A 25798-nucleotide genomic window follows, 5' to 3' on the forward strand; every position below is an offset into this window, starting at 1 on the left:
CCAGAGAAAAAGAGATGGACTACACTTTGGCCCTCCTGTTTTCTCTGCTGCACGTTTTAAGTGTGTGCTCGGCTGCTCCTCTGCCAGTGGAAGTAGTGACGATGAAATCAAAAGTGAAATGGATGGCCGAACAGCTGGTGGTGAGGCTGAACAATGACTTCCAGGTAATATAGATGGTTCCGTTTGTGGGGAACGCAAATCTGAAGTGTTTACAAAAGTTTGTGTATTTTTTTGGACTGACTCGTGATCTCTCTCATGCTGCAGGCCCCCGCTGGTCTCACTCTCAGTCCGCCTGCTGATGATTTGGAAGGACCTTCCTCCGTCGTGGTGGCCTTGGAGGGCTACAACAGCCTGATCTGCGACACCCTGAACGGGGTCGCTCAGGTCAAGTTTGACATCTCCTCGCTCACTGGTTACCTGGATCAGTGGCGGCAGGGGCACTGCAGCGAGCAGCGGCCAAAGCCCTCAGTGCCGGGGCCGCTGCAAAGGCTACAGAGTCGGAAGGAGTTTATTCACACGGTGGGCATCGAGGCGCTCATGAGAGTGAAGGAGTACCTCAGTCTGCTGCTGAACAATCTGGATCGTCTTGAGACTTGCTGACAGACAGACAGTAGGACCAATATCTGTAAATTCACCACCTTATTTTTGGACACTAGTTGTCAGGTCTGCATCGGGGATGTCTGACTTCCCACCTGGCCATGTTGAACATTTGCAATGTCTTTTGAAGGAAACGTATTCTTGAACATGCACTTATTTATTTACATTTGTATTTATTTAAATAGTACATTCAGAAAATATATATTTTGTAACATTTTGTAATATTTGCAGTTTGAGTATATGACCACTGATCTATGCTTTGCACACAAAGTGTTTGTATAATGACACTAACGGTGCTCTCAGTAGTAAACATGGAGCTGTATAGTGCAGCCAAAGGAAGCGTCACAATTAGTGATTTAATCCCTGAAAACTAGGCTGAAACTTGCCAAGAACAGCAGCTGTGTTTGCATGAGAACTACAAGGACAGGAAGGGCAAAGGGTCCATTTCTGTGCAATGCCATCCACTCCTCCGAAAATAGTTATTTATATTTGTAGGTGACATTTTGATGTTTCGTCTTTTTTCTATTGGATTAAAACGGAATAAATCTTCAACAAATATATTGTGATATGCAAGTTTGTCAGTGTTGTGTAATAAGTGAATGCCAGAGATCAGAATGAAGTGAATTGGCACATCGACCAGGTTCAAATTCAATGTCATTAGTGGGTGTTCATCTCTTGCTACACTTGTATTCAAGGTTCATGAGTGGGAAGTGTTTATCAGGAAATATCGGCTTATGATTAACTCCTTTTTAAGACCAGCATCAAAAAAATGTCATAATGAAAGGTCACTTCTGTGAATCAAATAAGTTTTAATATAATTTCATAAAAAGCCAAGTACAAGAATTATTCGGTTTGTTTTAGTCGTAAAAAACATGGATTACAGAAAAGCAAGAGGAGGATGAAGGACGTTAGGGCACCGTACAGTTTCACACATGAAGCGTCATTTATACTGTGCAATTAGCCACAAAACGACTTTATGAGAACCACTGTACTTATTTTAAAACCTCAGGATGCCAATTGTAGAGGAGTTCTGTTGTGGTAGACTTAAACACTTAAGATCCAAACACATTGTCTCTCTCTCTCTTACACAAACAAACAAACGCACACACACACACAAACAAACTGCATTAACTATCAAACCACTTGTTTCTTCTGACATTGGTGCTGTTGTCACCGTTGCCCATCAGTTTCTTCTTGTACTGCTCCACCAGGCTGTCAAAACGGTCCCCGCCCCCTCTCTTGAAATTCTTCTTTGTGGGTTTAACCTTCAGGAACAACAACACAGTCATGAGGCGTTAACAGAACAACTCTGATAAAGTGTCAGTAAACTTGCATGCTATTGCTTCAAAACCTGAAAGAAAATAGTGCTGCTGGCCGAGAACAGTGTCCAAAGTAAGATGTGTGATCACAATTACGCTAAGATTAACTTTAAAAAGCAAAAACACAATACCAGAAAAAAAGCTCCTCCTGCAAAGCACTTATTTTATCTTCTGGTGCTTTTTCCCCCCAAACTTTTCGGTGTTTGCTTGTTAGCTTAACTAGCTTCCACCAGAAGCCAGTAGCTAACAGTCTGCACTGAGAAAGGCCTGGTTCATCAAAACAATAAACATCTTCTACTTGCTGAAGTGCAAGATCCTGAAAAATGTGACGTCCTAAAACAGTGTTACCCAAACTGCTTTCTGGGAGTCCACTTTTGAAAAAAGTCAAACCATTGTGATCCAATTCACAACAGGCCTCGTCTATAAATCCGAGAAGAGCCGATCTGTGCCTGAATAAGTGTTCCTGACCATTTTTACTGCCACATCACCTTCTATTACTATAAACATGTCAACAAGCCATTTCAAAGAGATGCACGTTTGATCAATCACAACTTGGTTTCATGCACGGGTTATTGTAAACATACACGTTAAATGCTTTTTAAACAAGACCAAATAAATGCATTCAGGCAGAATGCACCGGTCCTCGTTATGTTCCTCTCATCGGCATGGCTGAAAGAACACGAGCCACAGTGTACGGATAAATGTTAAAGGATGGAAGAAATTCTGAATTCTGTATTTGGCGACCATGATAAAATGTCCTCGGATCCACCTGTGGGTCCGACCCAGTCTTTGGGAATGACTGTTGTAAAATAATATTACGACAATTTCACTTGGCAGCAAAGCATTTGACTTCATAAAGACCAAACTATTGGAAAACACCATTTGGTTTTGTTTGAAATAAAGTGATGCATGTTTTTAAATCCTAACATCGTTACAGCTTTCTTTTCTTTAAGAATCGTCTTGATTTGGTTTTGGCAAGTTTCTTTTCAAGTAGGTGCTGAACTGTATCTTGAGGAGTTATAACATGAGAAGTGACAAAGACATCGTTTTCAGTACTTCCTGATAAACCAGCACGTCAGCAGCTTTTCTTCACTGTAAGATGTGAATATGACCAAAGACTGCAAATAAGCATATACATCAACATATTTATGAACCTGGTTGGCGCGCTGGGTGGGCTTTTCCATCTGTTGTCGTTGACGGTCCTTCCTGTTGGATCCAGGCTTTGCTTTCTTGGGAGGCGGAGCCTGTTTCTTTCCCTTGTCACGCAGTCTGTTAAGGACATGATATGATACGTTTATGATATGTTTGGCCAATGTTTTACATGACTGTTAGACTTTTTTTTTATGATAGAAAATGATTCCATCCGGTTTTTGCACTTCATTTTATGATTGCTCCAATATTATTAATATGTTTTTCTTTTACACAATCTGAAAATGTCTTAATTTAGCTGCTTAAGCACTGAGTGACACGGTGCATTGTAGCAGGAGACTAGTAAAGGTAAGAAGAAGTGTACCTGATCTTAGGCCCCCGATGGGAGGGAAAGTTTAGAGTCTTCCTTCGTTTCTGTCCGTTCTGCAGATCTACGTGCTCGACCTCGGGGTTGGTCTGGAAGCCTAAATGGCCTCCGGGTTGCTTCTGGGTTTGAACAGGAGCTGATGACGAGAAAATCAAATAATGTGAAGAAGTAAAGAGATGGAAATGTTAAGAGCAAAAGTAAAAAGGCCACAGCTGAGTTTAACTCGGTGTGTCAAGCGTAATATGGTTTCTCCACAGCACTAGTGCGCTGTACTGTATCTGTGCTGTGGCAAACCAGAGCTCATCTGCATTAAACACTCAAACTTACTATGTTCTCTGTACTGGGAAAAGGCAAAAAGAATGGAAAAACTGAAATAATATTTTCATACCTCTCTCGTTTCCACCTTTCCTCGGTCCTTTTCCATCTCCGGCTGTCTGCGGCTGAGGCTTTGGTCCTCTTTTAAAATTCAGATGTTTTTGATCCTGCAAAGATATCCACAGAGGGTTCATTTACATTTCGAAGAAGAAACAATCCGTCAGTTTGAACAAAGACACTAAAGTGTAACTATCACACAAGTTGGTACAAACGCACCTTGTTTTTTTGATGACGCATTTCTTTTATTTTGAGTTTCCTTGAATCCTCCAGGGAGAACTCAACAATAAGTCTCTGCAGGACGAAATAATAACAAAATAATCACCACAATGTGAAGTCTAAAAGGGTAAAGACATACAGTGGCAACAAAGGATTTCAACACTTAGTGTACTCTGTAACAATGTACCTTGTGTGAGCCGAAGAGGTCAGGGTTGTTGTTCAGGTAACGAAGTGTGCTGAGAGCATGTTCATGGGTCTGGAACTGGACAAAGCCATAACCCAACGACTGTCCCACCACCTGACCCTTCTCTGGCCTCTTGTCATACATCACCCGGCACTAAAAGGAGAAACAGGAGGTACACACAAACAAACACACACACAGTATAGAATAAGAATAAGAATAAGACAACCCCCCCCCCTGCTGGGCACACAGACAGTGTTCTATGACAGCTAACATTCATAAATACTACTCACACAAAACTATGTTTTTACAAAGCTGCACATGAATGATACCGGCTATAACAACACTACTACCACATGAACCAGAATGCCATATTGGCTCTCACCTCTGTGATGCGGACTCCCTTGCCTCCTTCCACTGCTTGGAGGCAGAGGGCCTTTAGTTTTGTATTGTCCACTGACTTGGGCAGGTTATGGACACACAGGCGAGTCTTTGACACAAACACATTTATGGCCCGAAGCTTGGTCCTCTTTATTTCTTCAAACTAAAAGGAAATGGACGACACCAAATATATGCGTCAACATAGAAGGAATTTGACAGATTGTACCTGCGAGATAAACAAGTGTGCATGAAATTCACTCTGCAAGTAAGAAGCGCCTTGAATGGTAAGTGAAACATGAACTCACTCTGGTTCTTTTGGTCATGTCTGCTTCAGGGACGCCCTCTGCAGCTTTGGTTCCAGCCCGGATCACTGGGTGAGGAGGTCAGAAGAGAACACCATGCATTATAAAAACAGCAAAGAAATGTGACAACGAAACCTATTTTTATACACAAGACAGACATCGCTTTCCTAAAATCATTGTTAATCTTAAATCGAATCTGCATGAAGCGATACCTTTAATATTGACAGTGAATCAAGTAACCGTATAAGGTGAAAGGGTCATTGGTAGAGCTGAGTGACAAAGCTGGCGAAGAAGAAGAAGAAGAAGAGAATGAAATGCGTTTACTCACATCCCTCTCTGGCCAGATACAGGTTCCTGGTGCCGGTTTCCACTTTCACCTTGTCCACTTTCAGCTTGGAAGCATCGTCTCTGGTCACCGCTGCCACGATCAACAGCTTCCTGCCGTCTAGACGGATGCCACCGTTCTGCATCAAATAGCCCAATGTTACAACGAGGCAGCATTAAAAATCATTGCAAAAAAAACGGATGATGCCAGAGGGCAGATTCAGGGAATACTTCTTGTTAATTATTCAGAATGCATTACCTCCGCCTCATCCTCTGCTGCTAATAAGCATTTGTCTGCAGCCCCTTTAGTCTTGAACTGAACAAATGCACAACCTGGTAAGACGACAAACCCAAAATAGGTTAACAAACCTGTTCTCTCAAACAACAAAGAGAAGAGTGCTCATTCAAGCACAGCTGGCTGACCTTTTGAATGTCCCGTGTCTGCGTGGATAACAATCTTAATGTAGTGAGTCTCTCCGTACTTCAGCAGAACTTCCTCCAGACTGTCTTCCTCTGTATCAAAGGAGAGGTTCCTAAAGCAGCCGGGAATAAGGTGAACAAAGATGGGGATGACATGGTGAGTTGCGTGGATAATTTGAGGATGAAAAGAATGGAGCACGATAAACGAAAGGCGGTTTAAGACGAAGAAGTGAAAAGATTTGTAAACCTGATGAAAATTGTTCTGCCCTCTTTCACATCTGAAGGGAGAAGTTTATTTGAGGCTTTCTTCTTAGCTGGAGATAAAAGTAGCAGACGAGCACCGTCAAAACATCATTCATATGACGATTTGTATTTACATGAAAAACATAAGCAGGGAACTGATACCTGATTTATCTTCTTCTGTGTCCTCATCTTCATCTTCATCCTCTGAATCAAGGCTACTCTTATCGTCGTCACTGCCGTCATCCTCTTTCTGGGACACAGCTTTGTCCTCTTTCTCGTCTTCATCCTCCTCCTCCTCCTCCTCCTCCTCTTCTTCTTCTTCTTCTTCTTCTTCCTCCTCCTCACTGTCTTGTTCCTCGCTAGCATCATCATCATCATCATCATCATCATCAGATTGGGATTCTTCCACCTGCTTCACAGATGGTTTGGAAGGGACTCTGAGGAAAAATTTCGAAACACAACGACCCGGTAAAGTGAACCCGTTTCTAACACCTGGCATCACACTAACACTGGTGTAAAACATTGAGGTTCGTACCGTTTCCTTTCAGGTGCTGCTTGTGGCTTTTCTTTGTCCTCGTCTTCAGTGTCACTCTTTGTGTCCGACTTTTTTGTAGTTGCTTCTGTCATCTTATTTCCTACTATGTAAATAAAACAGCGGTAATCATTACTATATTAATTATAATGTCTACTAAGACACACATTTTTGTCATCGTTAATGTGAAGTGGATAATAAAATGATAGGAGTTTGTTTTTCAGAAGAAAAATGTGGAATAGTACCTGCACTGGGTGGCGGCTGTGTGGCGATGTACTTGTCCTTAGGCACAGCCCAGTCAATCGCGACCTGCCGACCTGTGAATGAAACAATGACAATGAAAATGCAGTCACGTGACACAAACTGAATAAAAGTAAATGAACCGTTGTCCTCAAAGTAAGTGTCTCACTCACTCACCTTTTATCTCCTTGAGGTTGAGAGCGGTAAGCGCTTTCCCTGCCTCAGACACATTTTTGAAAAGGACAAATGCAAATCCACGCATCTTCCCATCTACAGAAACATAAGAATGTAGCCAGTCAACATGTTGTTTGGCTTATCTGTGGATCCAGTAGGGATAAACAAAAAACATTTTTACCTGGTTTGAGGGGAATTTTGGCCTCAAGAACTGTTCCAAACTTGGATAAAATGTGTTTCAGGTCATCTTCTGAGCACTGTAACACAATATCATATGTTACAGGTTAACCAGCAGATGTGCAACTGAAGTTCAGATACTGAATCAGCGTGCGCTCGTCGGTTGAAGCCCTTCAGCACACTGTACCTTAAAACTCAGGTTTCTTATGATGAGTCGAGCTTTCAGACTGTTTTTCCTGAAGCCTTTGTTTTTCTGCTCGGTTTCTTTTGGTGCTGCAGCAGCAGGCGCTTCAGGTGCTGAATGGAAGACACGAACAAGGTTATCACGTAGACATGGCGTGGGAGCTCTCCCAGTTGCTCGTTTTTTTTTTAACATGCCTTTATACACACCTGTTTTCCTTTTGTCTTTAACGTTAATTTTCTTCTTCGCTACCGTCACAGAAAGCTTTAGTCCGTCGTATTCCTTTACTTCTTTCAATGCTCGCTGTGCATCTTCCTCCATGGAATATGTGACATAGCCAAATCCTCGACATGTTTCTGTGCCTGGTTGATAAATAAAAAGAGGTTGTTAATGTTTCCACTGTACTGCAACTATTAAGTAACGTGTCTTTATAAATACAGGCCCAAACAGGTAAGTATCTCCAGTTGGAGTAAACGTTCTGGTTAAATTATTAAGTAAAGAATGAAAGACAGTGACAACATCACCTTTCTCGCTGACCACGAAGCATTGCTTTACCGGACCAATTTCAGAGAATATTTGCTCTAGCCCTTCATTTGAAGCCGAAGCTGGCAGGGAGCTAACGAATAAGGTCCGTGCATGCATGGCTTTCCGCTGCATGGCTAACGTTAGCTGTTAGCTCGCTAAGTATAGCCTTTCTGGCTCGGTTATAACTCACACACGGATGTCTGTAAGTCAACAATCCCGCATTGGGTGTTAATGTCCAAGCATTCGGTATCACAATAATCGGCTGTATGAATACATGCTACAGAACTGTTAAACTTTAACACTAACAGCTAGCGGATTATATCGCATGTTTACATATGTGGGCAGCCATCTTGGAATCTAAACGGAAATGGTCTCGAGCCTTCGCTTCTCGCGGTTTACGCCGCCTACCGCCCGGAGGTTCACGCGTGTCCTTCTTCTTCTCTTCACTTTATTGGTGGACTAGAAACGAACGTTTATGGTGAATGACGCTACTTACTGTACCGGAGTGTGTAACATCATGACTTTATGACAATTGTCATTTAAATACAATCATATTTTTATTATAACTAAATAAAAATATTAAAAAAATAATTTGTCCCCTAGTATCCATTCTTTTTAAAATGTACTGTTATTTACTGTCCAAAAACAACCAAATATCCACTTACTCTCTTGAACTCTGCCTTTTATGGTTGTCACAATTTCTTGTTTTTCCTGTGTACATTTCCTGCATGATATAAAGATGTGTTTAACTTTATGACCCTCATGACATAAATCACACATCTTTTTGATGTTTTCCTCTGATAGAAGCATGCTGTTACGGTTGCTATGTCTAATTCTCAACCTGCTTATTATTTACTCTTTCCGTTTTGACATCCCTACTCGGTTATGTTTACAAGTTGCGATCATATTCTTTTATTCTGATTCATGTATGTACCATACATAGCTAGTAGCTTTAATACCAAAGGGAAATTGCAGATTCTGCAAACTAACCACAAAAAAAATGAGGGAGGTGAGAAGCAAGTACAAAGGAAAAGGACATATTATATACATTAACTCAAATAAAATGAAACATAGAAAAAGTTGACAAAGAATTTTTACTGCACAAATAAGAAATGTTAAAATGTTCAAGTTACAAGACACATTCTTCGAATATTATAGGCACATGATCAATAACAGTTCAGACATGTTATTAATTTGTAAAAGGTTAGAATAATTCTATCTGGTCACTTAGTGCTGTGGTAGTTTGGGAAAGCACCGTCACTTATACAGGTTTACAACTGAGGCTTACTCTGTCAAAAGGCCATGTGGTGTTTTGTTCAGTACTGTCAACACTCACCAACATGGTTTTTGGTGTGGAAAAAAAATACATTCTTCTAAGCAGTGGTACAACATTCATGTATTTATGAGGTTGTGTCGTGACAACATTATATTTTGGCTTCGGGAAAGTAGAGTGTCGAGTGTTGTCTGGAAACAACTATTGAAGAGAAGGTTCCATACATCAATTTGGTATGGTTACTTCGGGAGACGAGCGCACACTCAATCAGTAAAGTTTAAAGTACATATGTTGCAACAATTCATCAACACAAACAACACAGTGTCCTTGAAATAAAGGGCAAACAAGGATATGTCAAGAGTGTCCTTGCAAAGACACACCCACAGAAACAGCAAATGCACAATCCTTCATTGTATGCTATACCGTACAATTCACATCATGGAGCTGATAGTTGATATTGAGATCCAGCACCTTAAACCTTGGCAATTGTTTATGCTATTGTTTATGCAGTGCCTTAAAACTGGATTTTTTTTGCAGTTTGAGAATCTGTGTTCTCACTTCAATAGAACAAGCAGGGTGATTTAGAGCTACAGTAAAGCAAAGTGAATTTGACAGCACAAGTGGTTTATTCAATGTCAATGGATGAATGTTCTGACGGAAGTTTTCTGACAGAAGTCTCTGGCTGCGGTCAAAAAGTCAAAACGTTACCTCATACGGTCTATTCCTAACCACTTTTCCTTGACGTCAAGGAAAGATGTGAAGGAGAATTCATGAGTTAGGCAAAGACCACTGTGGTGCTTCGAGACTCCACTTTCACTAAGCTACGTAATTATGATGCGCCGGCGGATGCCAGTGATGTAGGTCTGCCATGGCGAAACTACAACGAAGGACTACAAAAAAAGAACATTGAAAACATGACCCCATGAAATCTATTGTTCTTGTGCATGCAGGCTATTTAAAGAGCTTCTTTTCTTAGAGGCTGCTTCCCTCGTGGTGTGTGAAGTAGAGAAACCGGAGCTCCTTCATTCCTTCCTGCTGCTGCTGCTGCTGCTGTCAGTCATACAACTCAAACATATATGTAATTATACACATAACAATACACTCAAAATATTTTTAAACCGATGTGTGTTCGGCTTAGTTGGTTGAAATAATATCTCATGACTTCACCGGTAAGAAAATATGAAACATAAAATTGATCATCGCAACACATCGTAAATATTTTAGATTAAACAAAGGAAACAAGCGAAGTCAAGCTAATGTGTTTAGTGTTGTACTGAAATCATCTCACATCTTGGCCTTCAGCGGGGTGACGCGGAGTGAGTGGAGGAACGTGTCTAGGGTGGTCAGATACTCTTGCTGGTGCCTCTTCAGGTGACCTGCATGCGTCGAGTCCTCCCACTTCTTTGCCGTGACGTCTATCCCACGCTTCCGCCAGTGATCGATCAACTCCTCCATGGCTCGTGCTTCGCTCAATGCATCGTTCTCGCAAAAGAAGAACAGTGCAGGAGCAGTGATGGGAGTGCTCCAAAAAGCATCAAAGCTCCTGTTAAAGTAGTCGACCGTCTGGCATCTGAACAGGTCAAAGTATAACAGGCTTACTTTTTTTACCACCGTCTCCCATCGTGGAAATACAGTCTTGGCCAGACCTGGGCAGAGAGGAGAAACACAGTATTCATTTCCACTAAAAAGCCTTCACTCCTACTCAATGTACAAATAAAATGAATGGATACTAACGAAATGAAATTGAATGTCTTAAATAAAGTCATTACTGAACTGACCTGTGGCCATTGTCTCCACCGAGCCCACCACAAGGCTATCATAGACCTGGCCTTTGATCCTCTGTGTGAGCGCCTGGTATTTCTGTGTGTCCTGGGACATGTGTACCACCACCTGAGCAAATGTGTAGCCACCAATAGAGAAGGCATGGACAAGCAGTGGGCGGGACACAAAGGGTTCACTGTGGAGCAACTCCAGCAACCGCTTTCCATGATCGAAGCCCCAGCGAGGCCACAGGAACTCTTTAACCTTGAGTTTAAAAAAAAACAAAACAGTTGGGGTTTAGATATCTCCCAAACCCGTTGTCCTTTGCATTGAATCAATACTCACATGAGCAGCTACGTTTACCGGCGGCACAAGTAAAAAAAGGAGCAAGCAAACAATCAATCTGCACACAGAAACGTTGACGAAAACCAATCTTCAGAAATATTTTTACCGTTTAGTTGACCCAAACGCTGCAAAAAAACAAATCCGAAAACGCACGCTAGGTACAAAAATGCCCACCAACGCAAAAGTACCCCTTCCCAAGTCTTACCTAAATCATAGCATAAACGGGGAAAAAAGCCGGACGAGCCCCCAATTTGTCATAACCCGGCTCCTAGGCCATGACAAATACGGCAGACACAACAAATGATGGTAACGTAAAATGTTTATTTAACTAAATTAAGAAATAGTTAAAGTCAATAACATCAGTAGTGTCAACGTAGATGCGTGTGGGATGAAGTGTGGGTGTTGTCAGCGAAACCAAAACCAAAATAACCGGCAGCAACTGGATGGGACCACTCCACGTACGCCGGAGAGTAAACCCGCCCCGAGCAACGCTAGAGCAGAGGTTAGACATCCGCGTCTCTGTCCTTACATGGATGACTGATCATAAAAGTGGTAATGTAAAAACATAGTTGCTGCGTAACGACCTGATGTTCAACCAAGACTTTGACGTTCTTCTCCAGACATAAACTTCTGCAAACGAACATCGACTGCATGAATAAAGAATTAAAAGGGCGTGTCTAACAGCTCCTTCAGGCTCGGCAGGACACGAAGAAAAACTCAGGGTTTGTTGAAGAAAAGCTGCAAGCGAGCAGGAGCGGTTCACATGCATGCGACTATGAATAGAGCCTTAAGTTGAAGAGGTTTACTATAAAGTTTGATTAATTTCAGCTGGAACAAGGAGTTATTTTTGGTTGCGATAAAAGCAAGTGTAGCATCAGCTTTATTGCATAATTTGGTAAATCTCTTGGTCACTGATTTACAATATGCTTTGTCCTTACCTCACTCGCCACTACAAGCACATCATAGCCGGTGCGGAAGTAGATTTCACAGTATTTAGCCACAGCTTTAGGATGTGAACCCAACCAGGGCAGCATGAGCATGAAGGGTTTATCTTCAGGGGCTTTGGTCTGACACCCTGAGACTGCAGGTGCCAATTCATTCACGTAGAAGGTTACATTCTTACTGAGGCGATGGGCAGTGATGCCTCTGCTCAGGACTGTCCTGCCCAACATAGCAGCTGCTGCCAGGCTCCCCATCAGATGAAATCTTCGTCAGTCAGCAACTCTTTGTTTTCATTTCACAACAAACTCAAAATGTATGTCTCTGAGAAAGAAAAAAAAGAGGAAACAAAAAGGGAAACGTTTTTTTTTTGCATTTACTGAGTTCAGGAAGTCAGTGAAGGTCTAATGACACGTGGTTAAACCTGTCCATCAGCCTAGTCTTTTCTGTTGTTTTTGGCTACGGACCACAGTTATGTCCACTAATAAAGTCCAACAAGCAAGATAACGTACAGTAGCTTTCCTTATCGAGGGTTGCTACAATAATAGCACGACCTCTATTATAAACTGATCACAAGACATATTAACACATGAACAACAGAAGCTCTGAAATCGTTAATGAACGTCAGAGTTAGCAAAACCACTGAGATTAACGACAGCTTAACTTCTTAATTTAGCTTAAATTGTGTCTTCTCAAATGAAAGTTATCTTACAGATTCTACCGTACGTTTAGTTACAATAAGTTAACCTTTCACGAAAATATTTGTACTAACATCACTTACATTTATAAGACCTAAACACGCCTTAGCCAAGTTAGCTGGTTGACTTAAGTTTACGTCAACCTGATATCAGTTTGTGACTTTATCCCGTCTGCTGGCTAACTTACTAACCTGGGTCTATTTGTGTGCCAGAGACGCTGATGCGCTAACGTTATCTAATGTTTTGGGCTCTTCCACCGCATCTCATTACCCGCAGTTTGAGGACAGCTCGCGCTGCACTACACCCCCGTGATCAGTGTTTTGATCCGGCCGGGCACGTTGCCCAGCTTCCCCGCCTCTCCGACTTCTTCGTCTGATGCGTGTTGTTGTCTTCAGTCGGCTGTCGGTCGCAGTTTAAGCAGACTGCTGCCCTCCTTCCCAGTAGGAGCTGGCTCAAATCGTGGCAGCGGCAGCTAGTACAGGCACTTCCTGTTGCAAGCTCAGTTGCCACGACTTTCCGTGGCAGCTGGGCCTGCAACAGGAAGTTGTCCGTGGCAGCTGGGCCTGCAACAGGAAGTGATTGCCACTGTATGTGACAGCTGCCACTAGCATCTTGTGGCAGCTGCCAGCATTTCGGAGCGGATTCCGCCGTAGTTTAGCCTTTATTTTTTCGTTATTTGACATTATATGACAATACATTAAGGTCATTGAAGGCATGACTGTTGGTAGTTGTAATTAGTTTATTAAAAAAAGACCGAATTATCATGGTATGGCCACTCGTTTTTGTCAACAAGCTAATTGCGGGCTAACTTCCCTTGAAACCTGTTACCCATGGCAACGATAAACACTTTCACGCTGCAGACTAAAGGAATGCAAATTATAAATATGGATGGATATGCAATGTACTGTTTAGAGTGATAGCAATCCATATAACATGTTGACTTGGATATATATACGCAGTATATAGATATATATACAGTATGCAACAAGTTGTTGCGACAGTTAACACCGTTGTGTGGTACCTGCCACTACTTTTCGCGACAGTTTTCACTGTTTGCGACTGGTACCACTAGCATCTTGTGGCAGCTGCCACTGTTTCGGAACGGATTCCGCCGTAGTTTAGCCTTTATTTGTCGTTATTTGACATTATGTGACAATACATTAAGGTCATTGAAGGCATGATGAAGGCATGACTGTTGGTAGTTGTAATTAGTTTATTAAAAAAAGGCCGAATTATCATGGTATGGCCACTCGTTTTTGTCAACAAGCTAATTGCGGGCTAACTTCCCTTGAAACCTGTTACCCATGGCAACGATAAACACTTTCACGCTGCAGACTAAAGGAATGCAAATTATAAATATGGATGGATATGCATTGTACTGTTTAGAGTGATAGCAATCCATATAACCTATTGACTTGGATATATATATACAGTATGTGTATGTATGTATCTATATCAATATATTTTTATGTATGGATATATTAATACAATTTGTGTACAACTTTTTTTCTCTGTTTGTCCTGTCTGTCTCAACAGGACAGTAGTTTGGGGGAGGCAGTAAGAAGAACCTGATCACATGAAGCTTGATCTACATCATTCCAGCTATTGTAAACCACAGATGACCAATCACAGATATAGACCCCAAACATCTATATCCAGTTTAGATGACCTACAAATGACCCGCTACTGCCACTTCCTTTCCGTTGACCGCAATCCATATAACGTGTGGGTTGTCACAAGTTTTGGGAAAGGTGACACGGCTGTTTGGTCGATGGTTTATTTAAAAAAAAATGTATTGAACAAACAATAACAATTTGACGTATTGTCAATAATAACACAACAAAATACAGACATTTAAACAAACATACATTGACAGTGACAGATTAGTGAGTTACAATACTTGTAAAGCACATGTAGACTAACTATTTCTCCTCAAACCTCGAAAACACTTTCAAATTGTTTTCATCAATAAGGTCTGTGCAGAATTTGTTATAGTCCTTCTGTTTGTCAAAAACAAAAGTGAAAAGCTCTGCTGGAGACTCTTCACTCGGGTCATCACAGTTGTGCAGCTCCTGGAGGGCTTCCTGTTGTTCCTTTTCATCCATGGAAAGGACAGCGGGAACTTTAAACCCTCCATCAAATTGTGTCTTGAGACACCAGTCAGCTGCAGCCAGGCTGTCTCTCAGAAGAACATTTACCTGCAGTAAAGAATAAAGTGTACTCAAAGTATTTATTGTATATTGGTGTTGTAACCAACTAATACTTCAAACTTGTACAGCATTTACAGTACCTAATTAACAAATAGATGTTTTGTAACAACAAATGTTGTCTTTGTCAACATATGTGTCATTCAACATCTAAAAGTCAAATCTCTATTTAGAGAAATAAGCAACAAAGAACAAACAGTAATGCTGGATGGGTTCCATCGAGAGCCTTTCAAATTGAATGGCAGTATATAATAAGATTTACCTGTATTTATTTATGTAAATTAATGCTGACAATAAATAGTTGCAAACCAATTCTAGCCAGAGCTTAATCCATGCACATAATTAAGCACCAATCTTATTAGATATCCTGTGAGTTCACAAAAGCTGCTTAATTTAAGTAGTGAAGTGATTCTATATAGGGCGACTGTGGCTAAGGGGATAGCAGGGCCATCTTTCAATCAGAGGGTCGGCGGTTCAATCCCTGGCTCTGGTTCTGCTAGTCGCATGTCAATGTGTCCTTGAGCAAGACACTTAACCCCAAAATTGCTGTAATGACTGTAATGTAATATATTGTCTTATGATCATGCAACAGACAATACCTTCATGATGGATCTTATGTGAAAGGCTAAATGACATTCATTTATATTTACAGTTTTAGTATTTCATGCTAATCCATTTTTTTTATTGTTTATCAGGCAGCCCAAAATCTATTATTTCTTATTTTTGGATTCTACTTCATTCATCTAATCGGTTTATATTCAGCTTAATTGTTATTCCTGTACATGCATGCAATACATAATATGAAGTTCTGATGTTTGTGAATGTGCTGCATGGTTTCCGCCATCAGGTGTCGCCCTTGAGCACATGAATCCGTTAAAAGTTATTTCAGCAAAAAATAGAATTTGTCTTGTGGATTACGGTAAATCAAATATACTCTGCTTTGTTGTTTAATGCAGAAATAAAGCCACTGTAAATCAAACTACGCACCAGCATCTGTGTCTCTGACTGCAAAGATTTTAACATTTCTTACCTCTTCTGTGCTTTCTCTGTCACTTGTTGACAACTCTGGAGCACTGAAAAAAAATATATTATCTGTAAATGAACCACTGCCACATTCAGTCATTACAGTTATGTCAACTTCACATGCAAAACCACTCTTAGCCAGGATTAGCATAATGGATTTCGTGATGTTACACATATGCATGCTCACCCACAATTCAAACACAAGTCATGTGGTCTACCTTTTCTCTTTATATGTGTTCTCCAGCAGCACAGACTCTGCCTGGTATCTGCACATGTTGCTGGTCTTTTGCAACCACTGAATCACAACCTACAAAAATGTATCGATAATAATAATTATAAAGTATGTTAAATCAATTTGACAGTTTTTACCAAATGTTAATTGTCAGTCATTACATACATACATTTATATTTCATTTAAATTGATACTTACCTGTACCAGGTTACCCAGTTAAGTTAGCACATTGATACTAAGTTATTCTTCCAGTTGTAGTTTTGGTTTATATTCTCCAAATGGTGTTCTCAAATGTCTATTGACACTTGTATCTCTCGGAGGCCTATGCCATTAATAACTCACTAATCTTCTGCTGTAAACGTAATTCTTAAACTACCGGTAATTGTTAATTTGGTACACATCCTCAATAGCTCACCTCTGGCAAAATGACCTCTGTGATGAATAGCTGCTTCTCAGCTACAGTTCCAGGCACTGACAGTAGTCTTTCCAGACGTTGGATAATCTGTTCTGTCTGGGAAAACAAGTAAATAAGAAACAAATAAAACACTTTTTGTATACCATCCTGAAAGAGGAGAACAAGAAAATGTCACGGTAACATTTCTCTATCAATCTAGTCCTACCTTTTCCCCTCCTCTGCCTAAAATGCTGTGTGTACAAATAAGACAAAAACAGCACACTCTACCTTCATGTCACTGAATAAAGTGAAATGTTCACTGTGATATTTTCGCAGGGCTGCATCCAATCCTCTGTGTTTCCACAGATACATTCTGTTGGAGAGAAAATGCCCACTCTGCAGATTTCTTTCCAAGTCCTGAAATATAAGATGTATATGTAGTTGTAGATTCAGTGTTATGTATAATTAGTGAATACCATTTTTATGTGAAAAACCTTTGTACAGCTCACTGGAGAAAATGTACAATGTATGTTATTACCTTTATTTCTTCATCCTGAAGAATTTCTTCTGCTTTAACAGACTCCAAGATGTTGTCTCTGTTTAAGACAGAAGCATTGCCTGAATTTGACGAAAATCTTTACATGTTGTAGTTTTACAACATACACCTTTAATTACCATGTATCAAATTTTACATTGGTTATACTGTATATATAACTAGCTTGTTGCCAGTATATACTGTAAATCGCTAAAGGCTATGAATGTTGTTTGGGTAATCGTATATTTATTTGTCATTAACAGTCTTTTTTACGTTGTCTATTTATTTATTTGTTAATTTTACAATGTTATTATGTGTTAACTCCAGTGATCCATGAATTATGTTAAATATATGACACTTTAATATAGAACATAAAACTGAAAATTATTGGAGATACTAAGGGAAATTCTTCCCTAATTTATATCAAACACAACTAAAACAATTGTCACTTTTATATCAATCAACGAATGAATGAGATGATTCTTACACATCTTGGACAATGTTGCATCCACAAAAGAAATCCTTTGATGTCCAGTCACCTTCCACACCAGCACACTCAAAATGCAGCCAATTTTTGCAAGTTGAGCATTGAACCCATTGGTAGTTCTTTATGTGGTCATGGAAAACCCTATGAAAAAACAGAGGTGGGACAACTTCCAATATTCCACAATCATTTCATCAGGTTCGTCAATTGCAAATATTCCAAAATGTATTTTCCCTCGAATCATAAGTTACTTACATAAAACTGAACTTTTCACTGTGTTGTGTGTGAAGTGCTATATAAATAAAATAGAGTTGAGTTGCCACTCATGTTGCACATACCTGGTTGTCCCAGTTGCTCGCTGGAACAAACATGACTTTTTTTTGGGCAACAAGTACCAATTGAAGTTAGCCCGCAATTAGCTTGTTGACAAAAACGAGTGGCCATACCATGATAATTCGGCCTTTTTTTAATAAACTAATTACAACTACCAACAGTCATGCCTTCATCATGCCTTCAATGACCTTAATGTATTGTCACATAATGTCAAATAACGACAAATAAAGGCTAAACTACGGCGGAATCCGTTCCGAAACAGTGGCAGCTGCCACAAGATGCTAGTGGTACCAGTCGCAAACAGTGAAAACTGTCGCGAAAAGTAGTGGCAGGTACCACACAACGGTGTTAACTGTCGCAACAACTTGTTGCATACTGTATATATATATATACTGCGTATATATATCCAAGTCAACATGTTATATGGATTGCTATCACTCTAAACAGTACATTGCATATCCATCCATATTTATAATTTGCATTCCTTTAGTCTGCAGCGTGAAAGTGTTTATCGTTGCCATGGGTAACAGGTTTCAAGGGAAGTTAGCCCGCAATTAGCTTGTTGACAAAAACGAGTGGCCATACCATGATAATTCGGCCTTTTTTTAATAAACTAATTACAACTACCAACAGTCATGCCTTCATCATGCCTTCAATGACCTTAATGTATTGTCACATAATGTCAAATAACGACAAATAAAGGCTAAACTACGGCGGAATCCGTTCCGAAACAGTGGCAGCTGCCACAAGATGCTAGTGGTACCAGTCGCAAACAGTGAAAACTGTCGCGAAAAGTAGTGGCAGGTACCACACAACGGTGTTAACTGTCGCAACAACTTGTTGCATACTGTATATATATATATATACTGCGTATATATATCCAAGTCAACATGTTATATGGATTGCTATCACTCTAAACAGTACATTGCATATCCATCCATATTTATAATTTGCATTCCTTTAGTCTGCAGCGTGAAAGTGTTTATCGTTGCCATGGGTAACAGGTTTCAAGGGAAGTTAGCCCGCAATTAGCTTGTTGACAAAAACGAGTGGCCATACCATGATAATTCGGCCTTTTTTTAATAAACTAATTACAACTACCAACAGTCATGCCTTCATCATGCCTTCAATGACCTTAATGTATTGTCACATAATGTCAAATAACGACAAATAAAGGCTAAACTACGGCGGAATCCGTTCCGAAACAGTGGCAGCTGCCACAAGATGCTAGTGGTACCAGTCGCAAACAGTGAAAACTGTCGCGAAAAGTAGTGGCAGGTACCACACAACGGTGTTAACTGTCGCAACAACTTGTTGCATACTGTATATATATCTATATACTGCGTATATATATCCAAGTCAACATGTTATATGGATTGCTATCACTCTAAACAGTACATTGCATATCCATCCATATTTATAATTTGCATTCCTTTAGTCTGCAGCGTGAAAGTGTTTATCGTTGCCATGGGTAACAGGTTTCAAGGGAAGTTAGCCCGCAATTAGCTTGTTGACAAAAACGAGTGGCCATACCATGATAATTCGGCCTTTTTTTAATAAACTAATTACAACTACCAACAGTCATGCCTTCATCATGCCTTCAATGACCTTAATGTATTGTCACATAATGTCAAATAACGACAAATAAAGGCTAAACTACGGCGGAATCCGCTCCGAAACACTGGCAGCTGCCACAAGATGCTAGTGGTACCAGTCGCAAACAGTGGCAATCACTTCCTGTTGCAGGCCCAGCTGCCACGGACAACTTCCTGTTGCAGGCCCAGCTGCCACGGAAAGTCGTGGCAGCTGAGCTTGCAACCGGAAGTGCCTGTACTAGCTGCCGCTGCCACGATTTGAGCTTGCCCTTTCTCCTCCTTCGGGCATAACGTGGTCGGCAAAACAACCTCAAAGAGGGCGGTCCAGTTGAACCAGTGTAGACCGATCCCTACTCTCTGACGTGGGCACTTGTTGTCCTTTAGGTTTACGTATCCATCCACAATACTCTCCGACGAATCAAATAAAAGGAGAGTTAAAGAGCGACCACAACAACAAGTTGTCCTGTCTAATGGAAAATCACCGAGAACCTACGGGGACAAAAGGATAAATAAAGCTATATTATAGGGCCACTCTTGATATTTGTTTGTCCTGGTCACTCAAGACTTCAGTATTCCTAATCCTAAAATGTCCATAAAATAGTCCTAAAAAGCCCAATATCTTATATTTAAGTAGAGTATATTACTTATAGTTTACATTTTTAATTGAATGAAAAATGTGTCATATCACAGTATGAATGGTATTGTGTAGTATAGAGCGGTCAGTGAGTTTCAGTGTCATAGTTGTTTGTTAGTCTTATTGTATTAATCCGCTATAAACCAGCTCAAGTGGTCACGGTTCCACGGGAGAAGGGCCCAAATGCAGATGGACACGGGGAGCAGAAGGATGATACACGGAGATTGTATTCAAGAAAATATCCAAAACAAAACTTACACAGCAGGGGAGTCCAAACAGGCAAACCAGAACGGGCAAAACGACACAAATCAGGACCAGGTAACCGGACATGTGCATAAGCAATACTAACAGGAAGCATCGCAGCCGAACCACCAGAGACACAGGAACACAGGGTGTATTAAAAACACTGAGAGGTGAGTAGACTCAGGAGGACTCAATCAGGGGCGGTGCTGACAATTACAAAGGTAGGAGGAGTGAAACTAGAAAATGCATTTCCTGCTGAAAATGCGTTGGAATGCTGAAAGCTGAAATTAATTGTGAAAAAATTCCTGAAAATTAAGAAATGGGAGACTATCAGTCTGAAAAATGTTGAAGCCCGAAAGCATTTAAACTGCACTGCTGAAAAACCTTCCAGTTGAAATGTCTAACTATGGTGTCTGTAGCTGAAGTATGAGGGAGAAGAAGGCTTTGAAAGTTGAAGAAGTATAACAGGATTTGAAGATTTTCTCCATAGAGATCCCATTCAAAAGAAAATTGCAAAAAGCTTAATTCAAAAAGTTTAAAGATTACAAATATGAAAAGTCAAAGCACCCCTCTCCTGAAAGAGCTGACCATTTTGATATTTGAACAATTTCTGTAGCTTAAACAAATTTCAGAAGTGGTGATATTTGTAGTAATAGTAGTAGAAGTTGTAGTTGAAGTAGAAGTATTATTAGTAAGGCAAGGCAAGTTTATTTGTATAGCACATTTCAACAACAAGGTCATTCAAAGTGATTCACATAAAACCATTAAAAGCATCAAAACACAAGGCAAAAGAAAAGGAGATTTCAAAAACAATTAAAGAAACAGTGTAAGAAATAAAATGCAGTAGTGAAATGCAGGAAATTTATGAATATATGAATTGAATGTGGTTCAATTAAAGGCAGCAGCAAACAGAAAGGTCTTCAATCTTGATTTAAATGAGGTCCCATGGATTAACTGTATTTAAACAAGCTCAAAATTAGGCTTTTTTGTTAAAAAAATGAATGCTCTTACTAATACTGCGACAACTACTACTGCTGCTGCTAATATAGTATTACTACTACTGCTACTAATACTTCTACTATAACTTTTGCTGTTGCTATTACTACTACTGCTACTGCTATTACTGCTACCATCAATAGTATTACTACCACTACTGCTATTACTACCACTACTACTATTACTTATACGACAACTGCTCTTACTACTACTGCTAATCATGCTTCTAAAAGTAGTAATACTAGTACAGCTATTAGTACGACTGCTACTAGTACTACTACTACTGCTACATCTTCTACTGCCATTACTATTACTATTACTACTACTACTACTGTGATATTAAATACTACGACCAATACTACAGCTATTACTATGACTACTGATACTACGTCTTCTACTACTTCTTCTAATTACTAATACTTCGACTGTAGTGGCCATTTGTCGGCTAAATCAAACTTAAACAAATAATAATCAAACGCCACTGATGCACCGTGGTCGGTATCTTTACGCAGCCAGAAGAGAGTCAAATGTCCAAGCAGGATTCAATTTTGGTGTATTTATTAAATAAAGCAAATAAAACAAGAAAACAAACTAATTAACTAACTCCTGTCGTGCTGTCTCTCCTGTCCTGTGTAGCTGGTAAAAACTATACGCCCACCCCGGTGCATGCTGGTCCTACCTTTCTACTTGTTTAAATAGCAACAGGTGCCCACAGTAATTACCCAAAAAATAATAGAAACAAACAAATTACTATTAAAGAGAAAAATAATCTTAACATATGAAACATCTACAATAATTAAACAATACTACTTATAAATGAAATAACAAAATACAATATCAAATAAATAGCGCCAACATTCCGGCCCCTAATTGTGCATAATATCACAATTATTATTCTCAAACGAGCTATTCCTATAATAAACATGACCTAAAGTTAATCTTCTTCTTGACTCCTACAACAAAAAGAAAGAGTAGAGAGAGAGAGAAAATAGAGGTCGAGAAAACATCAGTCCATGATGTTTTAGTCTGCTGCTTCCAAAAGCAGACAGAGCTTCGTCACCGGCCTCTCCAGAATGCTGGTCCTGGTTTGAAGTCGCACAGACCGCACCAGCCCCTTTGTATCTGGTCTTGCCTCCAAAACTTTTCCCATCATCCAAGATCCTCTTGGAGCTGTAGAGTCCGCAACAAGGACAATGTCTCCAGCAGTGAGGCTTCTTCTTGGCCTTGTCCACTTTTGTCTCTCTTGCATTATAGGCAGGTACTCAGAGATCCATCTCTTCCAGAAGAGTTCAGCCATGTACTGTACTTGCTTCCACCTTTTCTTGATGTATAGATCACTTTGAATGAATAGTCCTGGTGGCATGATTGGTTTGCCCTTTAACATTAGAATGTGGTTTGGTGTGAGAGCTTCAAGGTCATCTGGGTCATCTGAGACTTTTGTGATAGGTCTGTCATTTAGAATTGCTTCAACCTCACAGAAAATAGTCTGGAGCCCTTCATCGTCCAGAATTTGCTGTTGCAGAACTGAGGTGAGAACACCTTTCACTGAACGAATCAGGCGCTCCCAGATGCCGCCTTGATGGGAAGCTGCTGGGGTGTTAAAGTTCCATTTTATGCCATCCTGGACCAAAGCCCTTTGAATTTTGTCATGATTCAGAACAGCCAGACTTTCCTTCAGCTCCCGGTTGGCTCCAACAAAGTTTGTGCCATTATCCGACCTGATAGTGGAGACTGCACCTCGTCTACAGATGAACCTTCGTACTGCATTTATACAGGAGTCTGTGTCTAGTGTATATGCCACTTCCAAATGCACAGCACGACTGGTTAGACAGGTGAAAAGCACTCCATATCTCTTCAGAAGACTTCTTCCTCTTTTAACATTGATGGGCCCAAAATAGTCAACTCCAACATTTGTAAACGGAGCTTTATCAGGCAACACTCTCTCCTCCGGCAAGTCTGCCATCTTCTGTTCACCAAGCTTTCCTCTGTTGCGTCTACAAACAACACAGTCAGATATGACTTTCCTGGCAGCGGAGTTTGCGTTGATGATCCAGTACTTTTGCCGTGACCTTGACAGCATGTGATTTCTTCCAGCATGTCCCAGCTGATGATGGATATGGCGCAAAATCAGCGTGGATACATGCAGGTCTTTGGACAAAATAACTGGATGTTTGGATTCTGCTGGCAGTGCTGCTTTACTCAGCCGACCACCAACTCTGATAATTTCATCATCCATTACTGGGTCTAGTTTGTACAGCGGACTTTCTTTGTGGATGTTTTTAAAGCATCCTTTCAGTGAGGCAATTTCAGCTTTGAACTTGTGTCGTTGTACATATTGAATGATTGACTGCTCTGCCTTAGCAAGATCTTCAGGTGTTATTCTTTGTCCTTTGAGTGTGGCTTTAAAGCTTTGAACTTTTCTTTCCACTTCATGCTCCCGATTCTTCAGATCGTCCTTTCTGAGGCCTGCAGAAGCACAAAACTCCTTTCTCTTCTGTCCCAATAACAAGAGACGTTCCTTGACCTTCAGAAACCAAGCCACAGATGTTTTTAGTCTAGTCCAAGATGAAAAATAGTAGATCAGGTGGTTGGTGGCATTTTCCAAATCCTTGATGATAGCATTTACCATTAAGTCCCTTTTGACCTCTGGGTCATCTGCAGAAATCACATCAAGATTCCCATCAAGTTTAGGCCACTCCTTCTTTGACTGATAGAGAAACTCAGGTCCACTTATCCATCTCCTGCCTTTCAGGAAATCCTCAGCTCTCATTCCTCTTGATGCTTCATCTGCTGGATTATCCTTGGAACCCACATATCTCCACTGATCTACATCTGCTGCTTCTCTGATGAAAGAGGTTCTGTTTGCCACAAAAGTGTGGAATCGTCTGGTTTCACTAGAGATATACTTAAGGACTGTTGTGCTGTCCGTCCAGAAGACTGACTTCTCCAGCTTGAGTTGCAACTCCTTCCGAAGCATTTTATCCACACGAACTGCAAGAACTGCGGCTGTGAGTTCCAGTCGAGGAATTGTGGTCTGCTTTAGTGGGGCAACTCTGGCCTTTCCCAAGAGAAATGCAACATGTACTTTATCATCAGTTTCCAATCTCACGTAAGACACAGTTCCATAGCCAACTTGACTGGCATCAGAAAAGTGGTGAAGTTGTGCTGTAGCAGGTTCTCCAAAGTCTCTGGGCTTAATACAGCGGCCCACTTTGAACTCAGACATCCTTTGCAGGTCCTCAAGCCAATTAGACCATTGTTCAGCGAAAGAGTGGGAAATAGTGTCATCCCAACCCAAGTTTCTCCTACAAAGCTCCTGCAGTAACAGCTTGGCTGGCATGCTGAATGGGGCTAGAAATCCCAAAGGGTCATAAAGTGAGCTGACCACTGACAAAATGCCTCTTCTAGTGTTTGGCTGTTGTTGTAGTGATGTCCTGAACTTGAACTTGTCAGTTTCAATGCACCACTCTAGTCCTTGTGCTTGCTCCATTGGAAGTTGGTCTGTATCCAAATCCAGTTCCACCATTTCTTTTGGTCTTTTGTCCTCAGCGATTGACAGCAGCACTGTGCGGCTGTTGCTGATCCATCTTGAAAGATTGAATCCTCCTTTATGACAGAGCGCATTCAAATCTTTGATTATTTGCAGTGCCTCCTCCTCTGACGCCATGGATTTCAGGCAGTCATCCACATAAAAATTATGTTTGACTGTATTTGTCACTTCTGGAGGGAAATGTTGGACATTATCATCTGCAGTTCTCCTCAAAGCATAATTTGCACAACTTGGTGAGGATACAGCTCCAAACAGATGTACTTTCATCCGATACTCCAGTGGAGACTGCGCAGTGTCACCATCAGACCACCAGAGGAAGCGGAGAAAGTTGATGTGCTTTTCTGAGACATGAACTTGATGAAACATGGCTTGGATGTCGGCCATTACTGCAACGGGCTCTTGCCTAAATCGGACGAGGACTCCAATAAGAGTGTTAGTGAGATCAGGTCCCTGCAAGAGCTGGCAGTTCAGTGATGTCCCTTTAAAAGTTGCTCCACAATCAAAAACAACTCTTAGTTTGCCTTTTCTGGGATGATAGACTCCATGATGAGGGATATACCACACCTTTCCATCACTTTGTTCGAGTTGATCAGCAGGTACCATCTCAGCATATCCTTGAGTTATCATGTTGTTTAGGAATGCGGTATATTCCTCCTTAAATGGAACATTCTTGACAAATTTTCTTTTCAGGCTTCGGAGGCGCTGTTCTGCAACACAGCGATTGTTAGGCAAGACAGAATTTTCCTGTCTGAAAGGTAAGTCAATACAGTAATGGTCTCCAGTTAATACTGTTGTGTTGCTCATAACATTCATGAACTTGATGTCTTCTCTGGACATTTCCATCTGCTCCTCT

The 25798-nt window shown here is 40.7% G+C and overlaps 4 protein-coding genes across 9 annotated transcripts; 1 reads left to right on the forward strand and 3 right to left on the reverse strand.

Moving 5' to 3' along the window:
* Window positions 1–14: 14 nt before the first annotated feature.
* LOC306789288 (leptin-like) lies at window positions 15–600 on the forward strand (the record flags this gene model as incomplete). Its single annotated transcript, XM_079285158.1, has 2 exons — window positions 15–164; window positions 265–600. 2 exons carry the CDS (start codon window positions 15–17, stop codon window positions 598–600), a joined length of 486 nt encoding a protein of 161 aa, XP_079141284.1.
* Window positions 601–1104: 504 nt separating this feature from the next.
* rbm28 (RNA binding motif protein 28) lies at window positions 1105–8043 on the reverse strand. 3 transcript variants are annotated; one of them, XM_079266881.1, is made up of 20 exons: window positions 7703–8043; window positions 7185–7540; window positions 7002–7077; window positions 6824–6916; window positions 6652–6723; window positions 6410–6512; window positions 6220–6311; window positions 6037–6183; window positions 5879–5945; window positions 5635–5744; window positions 5471–5544; window positions 5216–5351; window positions 4891–4955; window positions 4590–4748; window positions 4211–4360; window positions 4024–4098; window positions 3821–3914; window positions 3430–3568; window positions 3071–3185; window positions 1105–1862 (listed from the first exon to the last, which is right to left on the reverse strand). In XM_079266881.1, exons 1-20 carry the CDS (start codon window positions 7833–7835, stop codon window positions 1725–1727), a joined length of 2394 nt encoding a protein of 797 aa, XP_079123007.1. In that variant the 5' UTR covers window positions 7836–8043; the 3' UTR covers window positions 1105–1724. The 3 variants fall into 3 exon arrangements, with proteins under 3 accessions (XP_079123007.1, XP_079123006.1, XP_079123008.1); XM_079266882.1 differs by having other exon boundaries at window positions 1108–1862; window positions 6037–6311; window positions 7185–7294; window positions 7388–7540; XM_079266880.1 differs by having other exon boundaries at window positions 6037–6311.
* A 741-nt stretch (window positions 8044–8784) lies between these two features.
* On the reverse strand, window positions 8785–13196 carry LOC306780025 (transmembrane protein 53). Of its 2 annotated transcripts, none has more exons than XM_079272193.1 (4): window positions 12990–13196; window positions 12021–12345; window positions 10755–11001; window positions 8785–10622 (listed from the first exon to the last, which is right to left on the reverse strand). In XM_079272193.1, the coding sequence occupies exons 2-4, from the start codon at window positions 12276–12278 to the stop codon at window positions 10261–10263; spliced, it is 867 nt and encodes a 288-aa protein (XP_079128319.1). In that variant the 5' UTR covers window positions 12279–12345; window positions 12990–13196; the 3' UTR covers window positions 8785–10260. The 2 variants fall into 2 exon arrangements, with proteins under 2 accessions (XP_079128319.1, XP_079128318.1); XM_079272192.1 differs by having other exon boundaries at window positions 12911–13196.
* Window positions 13197–14621: 1425 nt separating this feature from the next.
* LOC306796544 (uncharacterized protein) lies at window positions 14622–18213 on the reverse strand. Of its 3 annotated transcripts, none has more exons than XR_013773061.1 (8): window positions 17933–18213; window positions 17598–17738; window positions 17114–17171; window positions 16802–16992; window positions 16597–16692; window positions 16168–16256; window positions 15957–15999; window positions 14622–14917 (listed from the first exon to the last, which is right to left on the reverse strand). XR_013773061.1 is itself a non-coding variant. In XM_079295538.1 (8 exons), exons 4-8 carry the CDS (start codon window positions 16945–16947, stop codon window positions 14642–14644), a joined length of 588 nt encoding a protein of 195 aa, XP_079151664.1. In that variant the 5' UTR covers window positions 16948–16992; window positions 17114–17171; window positions 17598–17738; window positions 17933–18213; the 3' UTR covers window positions 14622–14641. The 3 variants fall into 3 exon arrangements, 2 of the variants coding, with proteins under 2 accessions (XP_079151664.1, XP_079151665.1); XM_079295538.1 differs by having other exon boundaries at window positions 16864–16992; XM_079295539.1 differs by having other exon boundaries at window positions 16864–16992; window positions 17598–18213.
* Window positions 18214–25798: the final 7585 nt, after the last annotated feature.

The sequence above is a fragment of the Melanostigma gelatinosum genome, assembly GCF_949748355.1.
Source record: "Melanostigma gelatinosum genome assembly, chromosome: 1".
NCBI lineage: Eukaryota > Metazoa > Chordata > Actinopteri > Perciformes > Zoarcidae > Melanostigma > Melanostigma gelatinosum.